Here is a 17,379-nt window from a genome sequence, read left to right as displayed (position 1 = left end):
AAATGGCGGGACCTGGCTCAGCCCAGTGTCCTCAGACAGGGAGGGCAGAAAAGCCGCCGGCTCCCGCACACCGGGCCGACTGATGTTCTAGAAGCAGCAAAGGTTCTAAAAGGCCGGTCTTTTCTCTTTGAGGATGCCCCAAGTTCTGAGGGATTGTGCGTGAACCACCCCTTGTGGCTTCGTGCAGAGAACTGGTGCCTTTTTGAGGAAGAGGCACCTCGGGATTAAGTGCCTCTGACACTTTTATGCTCTGGGCTGAAACGGGGAAGCTGGAGAAGGCCATTGCTGTCGCCTCTCTGTAGGATGCCAGGGTGGGGGCCCAGAACTGCTGCTTGCTTTTACTCTGGTTACATTTTCGTGGGCTTTTGCTAGATGCTACTGTTAAATCTCCACAGATGGCACTTAGCCTGTGGTGTGGCGGAATCCACCTAATAAAATGCTTTGCAACTGGGGTTTTAAACAAATTCATGAACTTAAAAAAAAAAAAAAACCGTAATAAATGGGGTTGTGTTGCTGAACTTGGAGCTTAGAGGCCGGCAAGTATGGCAGTAAGGACCTGGCTCCCCAAGCTTGGGTCCAAAAACCAACTCTACCGCCTGCCAGCTGTGTGACCTTGGGCAAGCCCCTTAACCTCTCTGGGCCTCAGTTCCTCTTCTGTACAATGAGGGTAAATGGCACCGCTCCTTTCAAAGGATTATTGCGAGGATTATATGTGATACGTGCCCATGCGAGGTGGTTAATACAGGACCAGGCCCATACCGAGTGTTTAATAAATGTGCATTATTTGTGTTATTGGTATTGATAATTTCCTTACTGAACCATAAACAGAACCAGTGTTTTATTTTTCCAGGAAAATGGTGAACCGGTAGAAACTCAAACAGAAGCCCCACCCCGTCCAAAGGGATCACGAGGCAGCAGGGGGCCCAGCACCCAGCCCTCTGCAGCCCTTGATCATATGCACAAAGGCCTGTTATTATCCTGACTTTGCAAATGTCCACACAAAGGCTCCAAGGGGCTCGGTGACCCGCCCAAGGTCACACAGGGAAGGCTTGTGGGGGCGCTCATCTGTCATTAGGGCCACTCACTGCCTCTGTCCGTGTGGGATGCAATTTGATCAAAAAACGCCTTCCCTTCCACATGAAATGTAATTTCACGTGTGACTGTAATGGGACCCGTTCGTTCATTCGTTCGTTCGCTCGCTCGCTGGCTCACGGGTGTCTGTCTGTGTGCGTGTCTGAGCTGGGCCCGTGTGTAAGTGTGTCCCCCACGCCCTCCCTGCCCTGTCCCCGGGACGGCGGGGACACAGAGCCGCGTGGCCCTCACGTGACCCGCTCCCCCAGCTCCCCCTGCGGCGCCGACACCCCCCTGCGGTTCCCCGAAGGCCACGGCCTCCTGCAGACCCCGCGCTGGGACGAGCCCCAGAGGGCCTGCGCGCTGGAGCAGATCTGCGGCGTGTTCCGCGTGGACCTGGGGCACATGCGTTCCCTCCGTCTCTTCTTCAGGTGAGAGCCTGTCTCCTTGGCTTCCCGGAAGTTGGCTGGGGTTGCAGGGGGCCCAGCGGGCGGGGGCTTCGGGTCCAGTCGGGGCTGGCTTCCCGACATCACTGAGCCCGTGGGCAGGGGTGCCCGCTACGGTTGCCCCCAGGAACCGGGTCCCGGCAGCTTCCAGACTCTTCCATGCGCCCTCAGGGTCCCACCCCCTCCATCCCCCCAAGAGGCTTTGCAGCTCCGCCTGTGTGTGCAGGAAGGGGGCGTGGCTTTCTGGAGGAGGCGCCCCGTTTTCATGGTGGGCGGACCGTCCCTATTAGCGTCCTGTCTAGCAGCCACATCCAATCGCTCCCGAAAGGCAGGGTGGCCCAGCCCCACGCTGGCCCCTGCCGAAGACCTGTGCTCGAAGCACACGTGTCGCTGGAGGGGTCCCAGACCCAGAGCCTCAGTCTGGCCTTTCAGGGAAGGGCAGCCGGGGTTGGGCCGAACACCCAGTTGGATGTGCAGTGAGTTTTCCCGGAGGATTCTCCCAGGGTGCCCTCCAGGCCGTCCCACCTGGGCTCAAAATCTGATTCCACCTAATGGCATCCACCCCTAGATCTCCTGGAGAGGGGGCACCAGAGAGGGGGGACGCCAGAGAGGGGGGACGCCAGAGGGGGGGGTGTCACTGCTTGGGGCCGGGGACCCAAGGCGGCTCCGGCAGCCCTCCAGGGAGCGAGGACAGTCCTACTTCCCGGCCCCCCCAGGAGGGGGCCGGCTTGCGCTCCTCACCCCAGGGGGCGATGGCTCGCGTGTGGGTGTAACTGTCCCCCTGTGGCCCGCAGCCAGACTCCGCGGGGCCTTCCTGTTTCCTGCCCCGGGGGTCAGCGATAGGGGCCTCTGATTATACTTGGAAATAAAACCCGGCGTTTACATATTCATTGCTCCCTTCTCCCTCCCCTTGCGACGGCCGCGCAGCGACGAGGCCTGCACCAGCGGCCAGCTGGTCATCGCCAGCCGGGAGAGCCAGTACAAAGTGTTCCACTTCCACCACGGCGGCCTGGACAAGCTGTGCGACGTGTTTCAGCAGTGGAAATACTGCACCGAGACGCACCTCAAGGACCAGGTAGCCCAGAGGGCGACCGGAGGGCCCCGCCGTGGGAGTCGCCCGGCTGCCGAGACTCCCTCCCCTCCTCTTCCCTCCCACCGCGGGGAGGGTCCGGGACTTCCCCGCGCGCGGAGGCCTCGGAGGGGTGTGACCCGAGCCTGTCCGCGGTCGCTGGGCGGCTGAGAGGGCAGCAACTTTGGATTTGAAGCCTGTGCCCAGGGCTTCTTGTAAAGTCAGTGCTGTGCACTTGAAAAATCATGTTTTGACAAGGCTTCCTGCCATATTTTGCTCAATCTACATACAAATGTAATAAGAGCTCTTTAATTATCTGTTCAAGATACTGTATGTGCTTATTAGAAAGGGGCTGACTTTCAGATTCCCTTCCTTCCCACCGAGCCTCCTGCTGGCTTCCCTCATTACACTAGCGTGGCTTTTTTTTCCCCCTACATTGAACAACCTTTGATTTTTGAATTAAATGTCAGCCGCAGTTTTGCCCCGGATTCGTGACTGCCCGTGGAGACAACCTGACAGGCGGGCTCCCTGCTCGCGGAACAGCGGCCCCTTTGTCTGTGGCCAATCACATGTAATTTATTGCAGGCCCTCCCGGCAGAGGGAAGTTGGGCCGTACGAGGCATTAATTCCGTTTTTGCGGCCGGGGTCGCGGAGAGAGTGGGGGCGGTGGCGAGGGGGCCGCGGTCTCGGTCGGTCGGTGGGAGTGGGCCGGGGAGCCTGGGCGGCCGCGGGGGGACGAGGGGGAGGGGAGGGATCGATGTTAAGACGAAGGTATTTTCATTTTAATTGCGGCTAATTACGCTCGCCGATGAGGGGTCTGCGTGCAGGGGAGAGCGCGCCCCCCTCCCTTCAGGAGAGAGGGGGGTGGGCGTGGGGGGGTGGTATTTGGCGTCCTGGGGAGGGCGGGCACCAGTGAGGTGCACATCGCCCCGAGGTGTCTTCCGGGCCAGCAGGTCGCCGACGAAAAGACGTGCATACAGTTCTCCATCCGCCGCCCCAAGCTGCCCTCCTCGGAGACGCACCCCGAGGAGGGCGTGTACAAGAGGCTGGACGTGGCGGCCTGGCTCCACCACCTGAACGAGCTGGGCCAGGTGGAGGAGGAGTACAAACTGCGCAAGGTGAGCCAGCCCGCGGGGAGGGGGGAGGCGGGCGGCACCGCCGGGCCGCCTCCCGGGGGGCCGAGGCGCGGCGCGAGCGGCTGTGTGAACGCGCCCATGTAGCAATCAAAGGGGCTGCGCTGAAAAGGAAACCCTCCGGAGCGGGTTTGGGGGACCCCGCGTCAGCCTGTATAGAAGAGCTCGCGGCGCAATGCGGCGCTTCCAAAACCAGGATTAGGCCGCGACGTGAGAACGATACGTTCGTCGGAGCGCCACACCAGGGTGGGCATTGACATTGAAATGAGCCTGGTTGTCTCCTGTATGGGAATGGAGGGCCTCCACTCTCCCCTCCAAACATGTGCAAATTGCAGCGATGTGAATCAAGGCATCAGCTGTCAGGAAGGCCCCGCAAAGCCACCACAACACAAATCTCCGGGGATTTGGGGGTGCTTTGAGCGGCCCTGTTTGGGCCCCTCCCCAACTTTTGCCGCTTCCTGCAGGCCATTTTCTTCGGCGGCATTGATGTGTCAATCCGGGGGGAGGTCTGGCCTTTCCTGCTGCGGTATTACAGCCACGAGTCCACGTCGCAGGAGAGGGAGGCGCTGCGGGCGCAGAAGCGAAAGGAGTACGCCGAGATCCAGCAGAAGAGGTAAGGGCCACCCGCCCGCCCCGGCCGCCCAGGGGCATGTCAGCTGCAAAGGCAATTTGAGGCGCAATCCCGCATTGATAATACGTTCCGTGACCCAGAGTTTCTTTCGAAAATGGGTCCCAGGCACGGAGTGATAGGCTTGGATAAGTGCCGTCATTATCCGCAGCGCTGCTCTTTAGCTCTGTGTCAAGGTTTTAGAGTTCTTTTTCAACAGACTTAACTAGGCACTGACATCCCGCCAGGAACGCTGGGGTGGCGGGGGAGGGGGGGAGGGGGGGTTGGGGGAGGGCAGCCGGAGCCGGACTGGGGAGGTCTCTCTGGGTCTGGCTGACCTCAGGCTGTGTTGGGGACCCGTGGAAAGCCTCGGATATGCACACCCCCAAGTCAGTGGAGGGGGGGGAGGGGGCTGGACGGTTTGCCAGCCGCAGCAGCAACCAGCCCCCATCGAGAGCACCCAGCCCCCATTGGGAGCACACAGCCCCCATCGGAAGCACCCAGCCCCCATCGAGAGCACCCAGCCCCCATCGGGAGCACCCAGCCCCCATTGGAAGCACCCAGCCTGCATCAGAAACACCCATTCCCCCATCGGAAACACCCACCCCCATTAGGAGCACCCAGCCCCCATAGGGAGCACACAGCCCCCATCGGGAATACCCAGCCCCCATTGGGAGCACCCATCCCCCATCGGGAGCACCCACCCCCATCAGGAGCACACAGCCCCCAAGGGAATACCCAGGTTCCATCGGGAGCACCCATCCCCCATCGAGAGCACCCATCCCCCATCGGGAGCACGCAGCCCCCATCGGAAACACCCACCCCCATTGGGAGCACGCAGCCCCTATCGAGAGCACCCATCCCCCATCGGGAGCACACAGCCCCATCGGGAGCACCCAGCCCCCATCAGAAACACCCAGCCCCCATTGGGAGCACCCAGCCCCCATCAGAAACACCCAGCCCCCATCGAGAGCAGGGGTTGGGAGGGGCAGGCCCTGCCAGGAGTGTGTGCTGCTCCTCAGCCCCGGGCGGGTGCCCTGCTCTGTGCCAGGCTCTCCATGACCCCTGAAGAGCACAGAGCCTTCTGGCGCAATGTGCAGTTCACCGTGGACAAGGATGTGGTCCGGACAGATCGGAGCAACCAGTTCTTCCGGGGGGAGGACAATCCGAACGTGGAGAGCATGAGGTACGCGCCTCCCCCGGCCAGTGTGGTTCCTTCCCGAGGGGAGGAGAGCCCCTCCCCACTTCACCGCCTCGTCTGCCTCTCTGGGAGTGTCACCTTACCCCACGGGGCCTCCTCGGCCATCGGCCGTCTGTCTGTCCGGGAAGTCAAGGAACGGCAGCAGTAGCGTGTAGCCTCTGCTCGGCTTGGGGGCTTTCTCCCAGGTTCGTACAATCAACACCCCAAAAGCAGAGGGACATTAGCCACTGTAGGCTGCGTCAGTCAACATCGCGTGGCCACGGCGTCCCCGGGAAGCCCTGTAGGCCCCTCCCCGGGTACCAGCAAGGCCGCGCGCTCCCCGGGGCATCCACCAAGCCTGCCTTTGCTTGGTTCACACTAAGCCCGGGGGGAGCCTTCCCCTGGTGGTCCTCCAGCCCATAAAGCCACACAGAGCCCGAGGCTGGCATCTTTGACCTTACGCTGCTGCGTGGCAAATAATTGCACAAAATTAGCAGCCCATAAAAATGTCCCCGCCAGCCCACCCTTTGTCACAGGCAGGCACTGGGAAGAACATAGGACCCACACTCCTCCCCTGGGGGTCTGGCCTATAGGCCACTCCATTGCCTTAGAGTCTGAAGACAGTCCCCAGAGCGGCCTTCCTCGTCCTGCGATCGAAGCGAAGGGGGGGATCCCTGGCAGCCCCGGGTCCTTCCACCCTGGGTGACATGCCACCGAGGGTGCGGCAAGGGCGGGCTGCACTGACCGCTCTACACTGTGTCGCCAGGAGGATCCTGCTGAACTACGCGGTCTACAACCCCGCCATCGGCTACTCCCAGGGCATGTCAGACCTGGTGGCGCCCATCCTGGCCGAGGTCCTGGATGAATCAGACACCTTCTGGTGCTTTGTGGGTTTGATGCAGAACACGATCTTCGTCAGCTCTCCTCGGGACGAGGATATGGAGAAACAGCTGGTGAGGCTTGGGGCCGAGGGTCACAGTGTGCTGGGAGAGAGCACACCTCCCGCCGGGTCTCCGTGGCCACGCGTGGCGTGGCTGCTGTGGGTCAGGAAGCAGAAAAGCCAGGGTGGGCATTGCCTACGTGGTCTGGGGGCTTAGCCCCGGCCGGCTCCCTGGGAGGAACACACGCTATTCGGGAGTCCCGCGATGCTGGCTGCCACCGCCCCCCCACGCCCCCTGCAGGCTGGGCTGCGCATCGAGGCCCCTCCCCTGGTGGCCTCCCGCCTCCCTGCAGGTGGCATCCCAGCCCAGGCTCCCTGGTGGAATGAGGAAAGGGAGGCCCATCACACCTGGCCCTGTGCTTCACAGAATGGGTCCTCGGGTGTATCCGGGCTTCTCCCTACACAGTCCAAAGCCGGCAGGACGCCTGAGTGGGCAGGAATGGGAGGCTCCTGAGGCCCCCTGGGCAGTCGCCACACCCCATCCGAGGCAGCAGGCCTACCCTGCGGCACCCAGCCAGCTCGCCCCCTCCTCCTGCCCCCCCCCACCCTGCACCGACCAGGCAGCTGTGTGTTCCAGTCACCTGCCGAGTGCCGGGTGGAGGGCACCGGGATGTGGTCTCAGCTCCCCTGTCCCAGAGACAGCCCCGGCCTAGGAGCTGGCGGAGATGGGAAGTGATGCGGGCAGATCAGGCCGACCCTGCAGCACTCGGGACCTGCCCAGACTCGGCTGAGCACAGGTTCGGGCACTGACACCGTGCGGCCGGTCTTGTGGGACCGGATATGTCCCGTACGATGAGGGAGGAGCTGAGTGGAGCGGCTCGAATGCCAGGGCCAAGGACTGACTGAATGGGAGCAGGGCACAGCTGGGGACCCGCAGATGGGTGGGGGGAGGGGGACCAGGATCCGGGAGGCAGGGCTGGGAGGGTGAGGGGTGCCTGGGTTGGGGGGGTGGGGACGTCCCGCTGGGAGGGGCAGGCCGCATTGTCGGTCTTGACCCTGTGGCGGGCCGGAGCGTGCAGAAACTGGCCGGTCAGCAGCAGCCCCTACGAGGGCCAGGACCACCCCAGCGGCCGTCTTGAGTGGGATGGTGGGCTGCTGGCATGGGAGGGGCCTGTGAGCCACGGAGCCCTGCCCCAGGTCCCCCTGCCCCCCCTGCCCTCTCTCTGCATCGGCTGTGTGATGTCAGGTTTCCACGGCACCTGGGGAGACAATGACGGGGTCTGACACGATTCGCCCCAGACGGGCTCACGCAGCACATGGTCCCGTGACTCATTATCTGCCGGAGATGATTTTCTAATGGCGCTGAAGTCAGCCTCCATGTTGTCCCACGTCACCGGGTGGTGACCTCAAGCACAGGAATCGAGTGCCCTGGGGTTCAGAAACGCCCCCTCCCTGCTCCAAGTCGGCTCTGGAAGGAAGATGATGGGTCTCGGAGGGGGAGGTGGTTGGGCTGGCGGGGGGCGGGGCCCACACATCATCTGCTCGCCTTCCCGGGAGGAGGGGTGTCAGAAACAGCCCCGTGTGGCCCCTCCCACCGCAGCCGGGCACCTTGCTCTGCCTGGCCCTGCCAGGGCCACGCCCCCAAGTGACCGGAAGTCTGGGATAAACCAGCCGATTCCAGCAGCAGATTAAAGTGAGCGGGTGCAGACACGGGCCGCCGTCGGAAGCCCGGCGCTCGGCGTGCGTGCTGCGTGGGGGGGGGGGGGGGGGGGGGGGGGGGTGGCGGAGGAAGGGCCCCCGCGGGAGCGGGCGCCTGGCGTGGAGCCTGAGGCCTCACGGGTCCCGGCCTCGCCCCCAGCTCTACCTGCGGGAGCTGCTGCGACTGACCCACCCGCGCTTCTACCAACACCTGGTGTCGCTGGGCGAGGACGGCCTCCAGATGCTCTTTTGCCACCGCTGGCTGCTGCTGTGTTTCAAGCGCGAGTTCCCCGAGGCCGAGGCCCTGCGGATCTGGGAGGCCTGCTGGGCCCACTACCAGGTGAGCCAGCGCGGGCGCCGGTCAGCGTCCGCACCCCGCAGAGCGGGCGGGGGCCCGCGCGCCGGCTGGAGGGCCCCCTCCTCTGCGGCGCCTGCCCCCGTAACCCACACGTCAGCCCCGCGCTCGCAGCGGCCGGCTGGCCCCGTGGGGCTGGCTTCAGACCTGCAGCTCGCCTGCCCGAACTGAGATGGACGCGACTGCCCGCTCGCTGGGCTCATTACCACCTTCTGGGGCCGAGCTCCCTGCTGCCACAGCCACTCAGCGTGAAGGACGGCGTCACAGGGTGAGCAGGCCCCCTGCAGCCCAGGACGCCTGTGCCCACCTGCCAGGCCCCCGGGCCCGCCCCGCCCTCCTTCCTCGCTCAGGACGGCTCCGGGAGAGAGCCCGAGACCCTGCGTCCCCAGCAGCCCCTCTGGAGGCCCCACCGTCCCTCTGCACATTTTCACTGTTATCAGCACCTCTTCTGCAAAGCCCCCGAGAGCCTGTGGCCATCACAGGGCCTTAACGCCCAAATTAGCAACAAGCCGGCGACGTTAAAGGATGTGCAAGTCTCTTGGAATCCATCAGCCTGTAAAAAAAAAAATAGTATTGACGCTTCCGGGAGGTGGCCGGGATCCCTTCTGGAGGAGCCGGCTCTGTTCTCGATGGCAGCCGGGCCGCTCCTGTCACACAGGCCTTGCGGGTACGTGGGAGCCCCACCGGCCCGCAGACACGTGCCCCAGCGTGCCCCGGCCTTCCTGATGTTGCTGGAAGAGCATGTCTGGGGGCAGCGAGTCCAGAGACACACGGCTGATGCCCCGGGCCGTCTATGTACTCGCCCACCCGTGCCCTCCGCCCGCTCTCGTGCCCCCGCCCGGGTCTGACTGCTGCCCGCCTGGAGCGGCGTGCTTGGCGGGTACGTTCGGGGCGAACTCTCTGCGTTCATCAAGGGAACCACTGGCACGGAGGGTCCAAGACGCTGGATCACGTCGTTTTTGTAAACCGTGTCCGCTTCGCAAGGCTTCATCGTGTGCTTTCCCAGCAGCGAATTGGCCGCCCTCGTGACGTCACGTTTAGGCTGACGTCACGAGTGAACTCGAGTGTCGCCCAACAGCCACAGCCACTTTGCAGGGTGATTTTCATCGCTGCGCTCTGGCTACACCCCGAGTTGCACAAAATCTCGTGAAAACCACGGGAGAAGCCCACGTGGATGGACATCTCTGGTGGCTGCCACCTTGCCTGAAGTTCACTAAACAAGTTTACGTCCACATTGGCCTAGTGTCTTGATGACATTGGCCCCGGGGGCGTGGAGGTGGTCCCATAATGGTAGTGGGGGTATGCTTGTTAAGAGTGAGCGCCACGGTGGGGGGAGGCTCCTTTGAAGCGACCCCTGAGAGAGAAAGGCTTTATTCTATCCATTTTCTATTAGCGTGGGGCAAGGGGGCTAGGCTGCCCCAGGCCTTGTCCTGGGAATAAACTTAGCTCTGTCCTGCTGCCCGGATCTATTTAGGACATGCCTCGCCTCGTCCTCCCGACCTTTCCCTCTCAGAGGAGCTGGACACCCCCTTCCTGGAACTCCGCTGTCTCCCACCCCAGCCGGAGTTCACACAGCTGCAGAAGGAACGTTCTGAGACCAAGCGAGTCCATTCCAGATTAGTTCAAAGGCAGGGGCCAGGCAGCCTGGGGGACGGTCTGTCCGGAGCAGGCCGGGTGCTGGCTGTTAGCTCTGCCGGAATTGTGGGCTCCGCCCGGCCCAGTCTAGCTGTTCCGTCTGGCTGGCGGGTCGACGCTGGGAGACTAAACACGGGCTTCCTGGTGCTGCTTCCTCTTCCTCTGCCCTTGGGATCGAGGTGGAGTCAAAGGCGGGGCGCTCTCAAAGCGTCCGGGCGGGAGAGCACGCAGAATGCACCCCAGTCAAGTGCAAGCCCGCCGGGTGCCGGCTTCCTGCCGCGTGCCTGGCGTTGCCGGGCAGTGGTGGGAGGCGGTCTCCAAGGAGGACAGCAGGATCCTCGGAGGAGTCCTTGCAGAGTCCGCGAAAGACAGCAGGATCATTGTAGCACTCCACGGGGGCCGTCAGGAAGCTGTGGTGCTCCTCTCCGTTAGGATCTTCTCGATTTCTTAGCAGGAAACTTAGGGGTCATCTCTGGGGCAGAAGTTGGGATGTTCGGCCTGGAGGCAGGAAGACACTGACCAGTGGGTGGCCGCCAGAAAATTCTTTCTTGCCGGTGTGCCCCACTGCCCACCGGAGTGTATTCTGACGCAGCCTGAGAAACGCACCTTTGTGAATAGACCGGAATGAGCCCGGGCCAGACTTCAGAGGGAACGCGTTCTTTGCCTCCTGTGACCGAGTGCATCCAGAGGGCTCCCCACAAGCACAGCAACAGCCTGTGGGGAGCACGCGCCCCATCCCCCTGTCCCCTCACTGCAGCCCTTGGGTGCGGTGCTGACACTGGCCCATGTGCAGGTGGGGAAACTGAGGACAAAAGAGGCTTGCGGCTTGCCCGGGGCCACGTGAACCCAGACAGCCTCGCGCCACACCTCTGCACTCAGCCTCCACCTGGGGCCTTAGCTGAACCCTACTCTCCTCCCCCTCAGACGGATTACTTCCACCTTTTCATCTGCGTGGCCATCGTGGCCATTTACGGGGATGACGTCATTGAGCAGCAGCTGGCCACCGACCAGATGCTCCTGCACTTTGGAAACCTGGCCATGCACATGAACGGGGAGCTGGTTCTCAGGAAGGTGAGCGTGTGCTTGCCCCCCCACGTGGCCCCACCCAGCAGGCTTGCGAAGCCCCGCCCGTGCACCAAGCCCCGACTCTCACTCAGCATCCCCGCCAACACAGGCCAGGACTGCACGCAAAGGCCCCGCCCCCACGTGCAGAGCCCCGCCCCCCACAAGCTCCACCCCCTCGAATTCAGCCCTAACCGCACACGCTCCCGTATGGGGGTCCCCGGGGGTTCTCCCCACCAAGGCCCTGCCCACCCGTCCACCCTGAACCCCACTCAGCGCCCCTGGAATACAGACCCCGCCCCTACGAGCTCCCTGGGGCTCTCACTGCCAAGGCCCCGCCCCCCCAATGAAGGCCCTGCCCCGAAGCGCTGGTTGGAGCGCGGTGCTCCCTGCCAAGGCCCCGCCCCCATAGGCAGAGCCCCGCCCCCCACGCCGACGCCCCCCACGCCGACTCCCTCCACTCAGCCCCCACCCGGAACGAACGAAGGCCCCGCCCCCACACACAGAGCCCCGCCTCCCATGCAGACCCCCTCCGCTCAGCCCCCACCCCGAAGGAAGGCCCTGCCCCCACGCGTTCTTCGTGGGGTGCTCCCTGCCAAGGCCGGGAGGCCCGGCTGGGCCGCACGGGGCTGGCCCTCAGGCCCGGATGCTAGAGCCTGCCCCTCGCTGCGTGGACTGAACAGATTCCCGGGGTTGATAGACGGGGTCCGCCCTTTGGGGCACCTCACTCACGGACTCACCGCCCAGAGCCAGGGTGCGGAGAAGGCGGCTTTGGGAGAGGGGTGGACCAAGGGGCAAGACGGTGAGCTTTGCCACCCCCCACTTCCCAGCTCCTGCTGGCGATGCTGGTTGTGTGAGCTTGGCAGCGGCCCTCAAAGGCAGCAAGGAGGGACCGGGGGGTCGGCGCCGCAGCCACAGGGGAGACAGACCCTGCCGAGGCTGCACGGGGCAGCCGTCGGGCGGACGGGGCCCCCGGGCACCACGGTTGGGGGCTGAGTCAGAGGGGTCGCCCTGTCCCCGCTCCCCCTTCAGGTGAAGGCCCCCCGGGAGCCTCCTTGCCCCCCCCCCCCGGCGGCAGCCCCGCCCACTGCGTGTCGTCGTGTCCTCTCTCCGCAGGCCAGGAGTCTGCTGCACCAGTTCCGCCTCCTGCCCCGCATCCCCTGCAGCCTGCACGACCTGTGTAAGACGTGCGGGACCGGCATGTGGGACAGCGGCTACATACCCGCCGTGGAGTGCACGGGCCACCACCCCGGCTGGGAGAGCTGCCCCTATGGGGGCACGGTGGAGGCGCCTTCGCCCAGGCCCCCCAGAGAAGGCAAGAAGGGCCCCAAGGTGCCTCGGGACGGCTTCGGTTTCCGCAGATAGGTCGGACTGCCCGCGCCCGCAGGTCCTGGGCACGTGGGAGGGGGTGGGGATGGGCCGGTGGAAACACGAGGAAGAAGAGACTTGTGGCAACAGGAAGGGGACCTTTTTGTGTTAATGACATCAGCAGAGCCTCGAAGTGACAGAAGTTAAGCCCCGCCAGCTGCCCAGAGAAGAGTCGCCTCCCGAAGCAGTGGGACCAGAGCACACGGCGGTTCCCCCTGCCGATGCAGGCGGGCTGGGTCTCCGTCTGCCCCAGGGGCTCCCCCGGCACCGTCAGTGACCAGCGACAGTGCCGGCCGATGAGGAAGGACCAGAAGGCCTGTTCGGCCAGCAGCACAGGGAATGCAGAACAGAACGGGGGCCCGGCCCGGCCCGAGACATCCCTGCACCCTGGACACACGTCGTCATCGGGCCCCATTTTCTGAGCAGGCCAGTCTTGCTTTGCACAGCTTCACGGCTTATAGGAAGATGTCTGCAAAAACGAAACAAAACAAAAAACGGAAGCCCGGTGATTTCAGAGCAGAGAGATGTGGGAGCGGTGGAGGGTGTGAGAAGCTCGGGGCTTTGTGTCCGTGTGAATGTTTTATACTCCTGGTATGCCTCGGAAACAGCCCGAGCTGTCGGGAGCTGTCGGACTCGCCTCCCGTAGTGGGGGCGGCTCTACGTGAGCATCATTGACATTGTCTAAGGTCCACCTCACCGAACACAGCGAGCAGCCGGGGGCCGTGTGTGCAGGCAGGACGGACAACGTCTGAGGGGCGTGGTGGTGCGTTAAGTAACCAGCCGAGACAAAGGCACCCGAAAGAACTAGAAAGATTCCCGCGTGCCCCCGGGCCTGCCCACAGCCCGGGCCTTCCGTGAGTCAGCTTCGCAGGTGGTCGGGCGCGGCAGTGGACCGCAGGAACGTAGCCGGCACTCAGGACGCCGTCGCCCCTGCCGGGGTCTAGCGGTGGACGGGGGAGGGTATGGCAGAGTTCCCAGCCAGCCAAAGAGCATCCATCCAGCCGTTGGCACGAGGAGGCCGCTTCTTGAACCGTTGGGATCGTGGAGGCGGGAACCCTCCCGCACACCCTCGCAGGGGTCATCATGGAGACACAGCCCCAACTACGGCTTCCTCCCGCTCTCAGCTCTCCTCCCTGGAGAGCAAACAATGCTGCTGGGGCCACGTGAAAAAGATGTGTATCCACAGAAGAGAGGAAGTTGCTGGCCCCCTCCCTCAAAACTTCTCGGTCCCCCATGAGCCCAAGTCCTCTCGCAGGCAAGGCGGCCAACACTGGCATCTCCAAGTTCCCAGGGCTCCTGTCCCAGAGCCTTCTGAGGAGACCCTCCTGGAGCCCCCACCCCGGCCCGCAGATCCTGGGGTGCTGGCTGTTTCAGCCCAGCAGCAGGGTCCAGGCTGGATGGGGGCGGACTTCTCACCTGCTCTGCCTCTGGGAAGAGGGGGGTGCCTTTCTGTGCTGGCCCCCGGTCTGCTTTGGAAGAGGCTTCAGCTAAGCAGGCACTGTACCGGTCCTGCCGTAGAGACCACATCCACACAAACAGGAGCATCCGTTATCCGTCGCCACGGCAGTGCTGCGTAACAAATGAGCCCCGAGCCTGGCGGTCTCGCCTGCGGCCTGAGGGTCAGCGGTTTAGGCTGGGCGCTTCTGGTCTTGGCTGGGTGTGCTCGGGATGGTGACACTGTGCCATGTCTCTTGAATCCCCCACCGCCCCCTGCGAGCTAGCCCCGCTCGAGGCAAAAGTGCAGAAGCAGAAATGCACGGGCGCCTTCCCCAGCCTTGGGGGAGGCCACACCTGCTGTCATCCCATTGCCGGAGCAAGTCACATGGCCGGAGTCAGCACCCAGGGGTGGGGAGCCGGACCCTCCCCTTTAGCAAGAGGAGCCGCGCAGGGACAGCCAGGGGCTGGGAATTCAGAGGGTGACAGACCATACAGTCTGCCACCACCTCCAGGAAGTCTTGGGTCCAAGTGACCCTGTTTGGGAGCCCTCCTGTCAGGGGCATGGCTTCCCCTGTAAAGGCAGGAGACGCCCAAGGGAAAAGAGCGTGCTTCTAGGCTCACCGTCTAGCAGGATAGCATCTGCGCATTTTACTGAGATACCTTGTGCCTTTGGGCTGCTGTGTGTGTGTGTGTGCGCGTGTGTGTGCGTGTGTGTGTGTGTGTGTGTGTGTGTGTGGTGGGGGGGGGGGTGTCCAGGGAATCCCTCACTTGGAGGGTCCTGGCTGCAAAGCATTCGTGCTGCATCTCCCGGCTCCCGCAGCTCCCCAAGACCCCTTCCAAGTGCCGCCCACCCTCGCCGCCCCCGCCTCACACCCCCGTGCGCCGCGCCGGGCCCCGGTGAGACCTTCGCCTCTCAGAGCAGCCGGTCTCGGAAGCCAGAGACCTGGACGTGTGGGCTCCTGGAGGGCAGGCTGCGCTGGAGGGCTGGGAAGGGCCTCGCAGGGCTCCCTTAACCTGGATGCAATTAGAGGAAACCAGCCAAAAACCCCGCGGCAGCTGTTGCCCCGGGATTATTCCCAGCCAGCAAAAGGCATTAGGGTGATAATTCCGTCATTAGACTTCTAGCCTTCCCACCTCCAAAACGTGCAAATATGGGATAATCAGCCCGGCACGGCCATCCTCCGTGATGTCGCTTATTTAACCCATTTTTTTAAATGACACTTAATGTTATTGGCTGGTGTGCGTGCGCGCGCATACTTAATTTCCCCACCGCTAACGGCTGTGCTGACGCGACGCGACGTTGTCGGGGCCCCTGGGAAGAGAGGGAGCCTCTGATGCGCGTGTGCTGGCATGGAAGGCGTGGACGGGGCAGCAAGGCAGGGGCTCGCCAGCCCCGGGGAAGAAGGGACGGCAGGGGGGTGGGGGTGGGGGACGCCCAGGCTGGTGCGGTTGGGGCCTGGTTAGGTGCAGAGAACAGTGTGCTGTTCCAGAAGGCTCCGACCCAAGTCCCAGCCAGGAAGACTCGAGCTCACGAGTTCTGGGAATTGGTGTCCCTGAGCCGGTCGGTGTGGGGGGAACAGACGGCATGGGGAGGGGCCCCCCGACCACCTGCTCAGGGGAGGGGGCCGTGCGGTCCAGGAGGGGCGGCCGGCTCCACGGGCGGCCTCGGTCTGGGTGCCATCAGCAGCACATTGTCCTGATGGGCCGCGTGTCAGGCAGCACGGAGGTTTTCAAGTCCAGGACCTAAAGCGCGTGTCCTTCTGAGTCTGTCCACGAGAGCCCTTCCGGAAGCCCCACGTGGGGTGGGCGGCCAGACAGGAGGAAGCTTCTGGTCCCGAAACGGACGCTTCTCCCGGGCTAAGTGGTGGTGGCTGGCAGATACTGGGGACCGTCGTGGTGGGGGTGATGCTCTGTGGGTTTTGCCTCGTTTTCTGTGAGGTGCCTCTGAGCTCTCTTGGCCCTTCCTTGTTTGGGAGAAGTCGCTTGGAGCGTGGCTGTCCTCAAGGTGATGGGAATCTGCTCGTGGCACTGCCCTGCCCCTGCGGAAGCCTCGATGCTCCGCCTGGCCTCTCCTCCCCTGCAGAGAGGCCGCGGGGTGTCAGGGACCCCTGGGTTCACCCGGCAAAGAGAAGGAAGCCTCTTCCAGTCTGTGTGCCCTGAGTGGGAGGAAGGGAAAGGCGTTCGCCCAGGAAGAACCACTCGTGCAGGGGCACGGACTGGGCCAGAGGAGGTGGCCTACGGCCCAGGGAGGGACCCCTCAAGCTGGACCTGCCACATCCCCAGAGACTCGAGGGAACCAGACAGCCCAGGATCCGATTAGCCCTGTGTGTCTAAGCCAGGCGACGAGGCTGTCCCTCGGAGTGAAAACATTGTGTCGGGACATTCCTAGCTCAGAGGCACTTGCCAGTTCACTTCCTCCAAAGTCGTGAAGCCTGAGGCCACGGCTCCCCGTAGGGGGTGAGCGGTGTTGCCTCTCTGAGCCTCAGTTTCCCCATCTGTAGAATGGGGATGATGGCACCCACCCAACCCGCCTCGCCGCTGGCCTCGGGGCCTCTCCATGTAAAAGCTGTGCTAAGGGTGGTCTGCCAAGCCCCAGGGGCCTCACCCGCTACTCAGGGAAGAGACCACTGACCCTGGCCTTCAGCAGCCTTGCCCAAGAGCCACAACACATCCCCCACTCCAGAGCTCTGCCTGCTTTGGGAGTCAGCAAACCCCAAACCTCTCATATGCCCACCTTGCTGCGTGTACCCGGCCGACGGGAAACCTCTCTGTGCCTCTTCTGTAAAATTCACCCCACTCCTGCCCCCAAGAAAAATCAGCCATGAACCATAACCTCAGCGACCCTGCGAGAAGCCTGTCTGTGTGGGCGTGCAAGGCGTGCAAGGCTCTTCAGCAGGGATGTGGTGCGTGGACGTGAGGTCTCACCCCCTCGCTGGGACTCTGGCCTCCTGGGTCAGGGCTGTGGGACCAGGGGAGGGGCATCCCCGGGCCTCCAGGGAGCAGGGCAGAGGGACACGCAGCCGGTGGGCGTCTGGCCCTCTAGACACATCTCGCTGAATCTCTAGGAGGGAAGATAACGTTTCAGACGCGAAGAGAGATCAAGCCACCTGGCCGTCTTCTCTCCAGCATCTCTCGTTGGCGGGCAGGGGTCTGCTGTTTAAGGGAAAACCTGATGAAATATCCATCCTTTCCAACAGATTACTGTTGTCCATGGTGAGCAATTCTTTGTCTGTGTTTTGTTTTGTTCTGTCTTGTTTGTAAATACGATCACCTGCCAGCCCAGCCCTGCCCCAGGCGCGGGACTGGTCACCGTGACCCCCGGGGTCGCCGTGGCCCCAACAGTGCTTCCGGCTCTCGTGGATTCCCCTGCAAAGTAAATAAAATCATATTGACGACAAACGTAGGCCGTATGGCACCTCCGGAAGGTCCGCTGGGGTT

General features: G+C 63.4%; 1 protein-coding gene across 2 annotated transcripts; it reads left to right on the top strand.

Moving 5' to 3' along the window:
• The first annotated feature begins 1,367 nt into the window (after window positions 1–1,367).
• TBC1D16 (TBC1 domain family member 16) lies at window positions 1,368–17,132 on the top strand. 2 transcript variants are annotated; one of them, XM_032591121.1, is made up of 9 exons: window positions 1,368–1,502; window positions 2,445–2,592; window positions 3,540–3,704; window positions 4,184–4,332; window positions 5,378–5,512; window positions 6,273–6,459; window positions 8,245–8,424; window positions 10,999–11,145; window positions 12,253–17,132. In XM_032591121.1, exons 1-9 carry the CDS (start codon window positions 1,477–1,479, stop codon window positions 12,499–12,501), a joined length of 1,386 nt encoding a protein of 461 aa, XP_032447012.1. In that variant the 5' UTR covers window positions 1,368–1,476; the 3' UTR covers window positions 12,502–17,132. The 2 variants fall into 2 exon arrangements, with proteins under 2 accessions (XP_032447012.1, XP_032447011.1); XM_032591120.1 differs by having other exon boundaries at window positions 3,537–3,704.
• The last annotated feature ends 247 nt before the right edge of the window (window positions 17,133–17,379 follow it).

The sequence above is a fragment of the Lynx canadensis genome, chromosome E1 (genome assembly GCF_007474595.2).
Source record: "Lynx canadensis isolate LIC74 chromosome E1, mLynCan4.pri.v2, whole genome shotgun sequence".
Classification (NCBI taxonomy): domain Eukaryota; kingdom Metazoa; phylum Chordata; class Mammalia; order Carnivora; family Felidae; genus Lynx; species Lynx canadensis.
This window is presented reverse-complemented; position numbering and strand designations above follow the sequence as displayed.

What these genes read in the sequence shown, in the direction of transcription:
- TBC1D16 (XM_032591120.1), top strand. Translation starts at nt 1,477, where the DNA reads ATGCGTTCCCTCCGTCTCTTCTTCAG. An exon ending in AGACGCACCTCAAGGACCAG is followed by an intron (nt 2,593 to 3,536) that starts GTAGCCCAGAGG and finishes CTTCCGGGCCAG; the next exon opens with CAGGTCGCCGACGAAAAGAC. An exon ending in CCGAACGTGGAGAGCATGAG is followed by an intron (nt 5,513 to 6,272) that starts GTACGCGCCTCC and finishes CTGTGTCGCCAG; the next exon opens with GAGGATCCTGCTGAACTACG.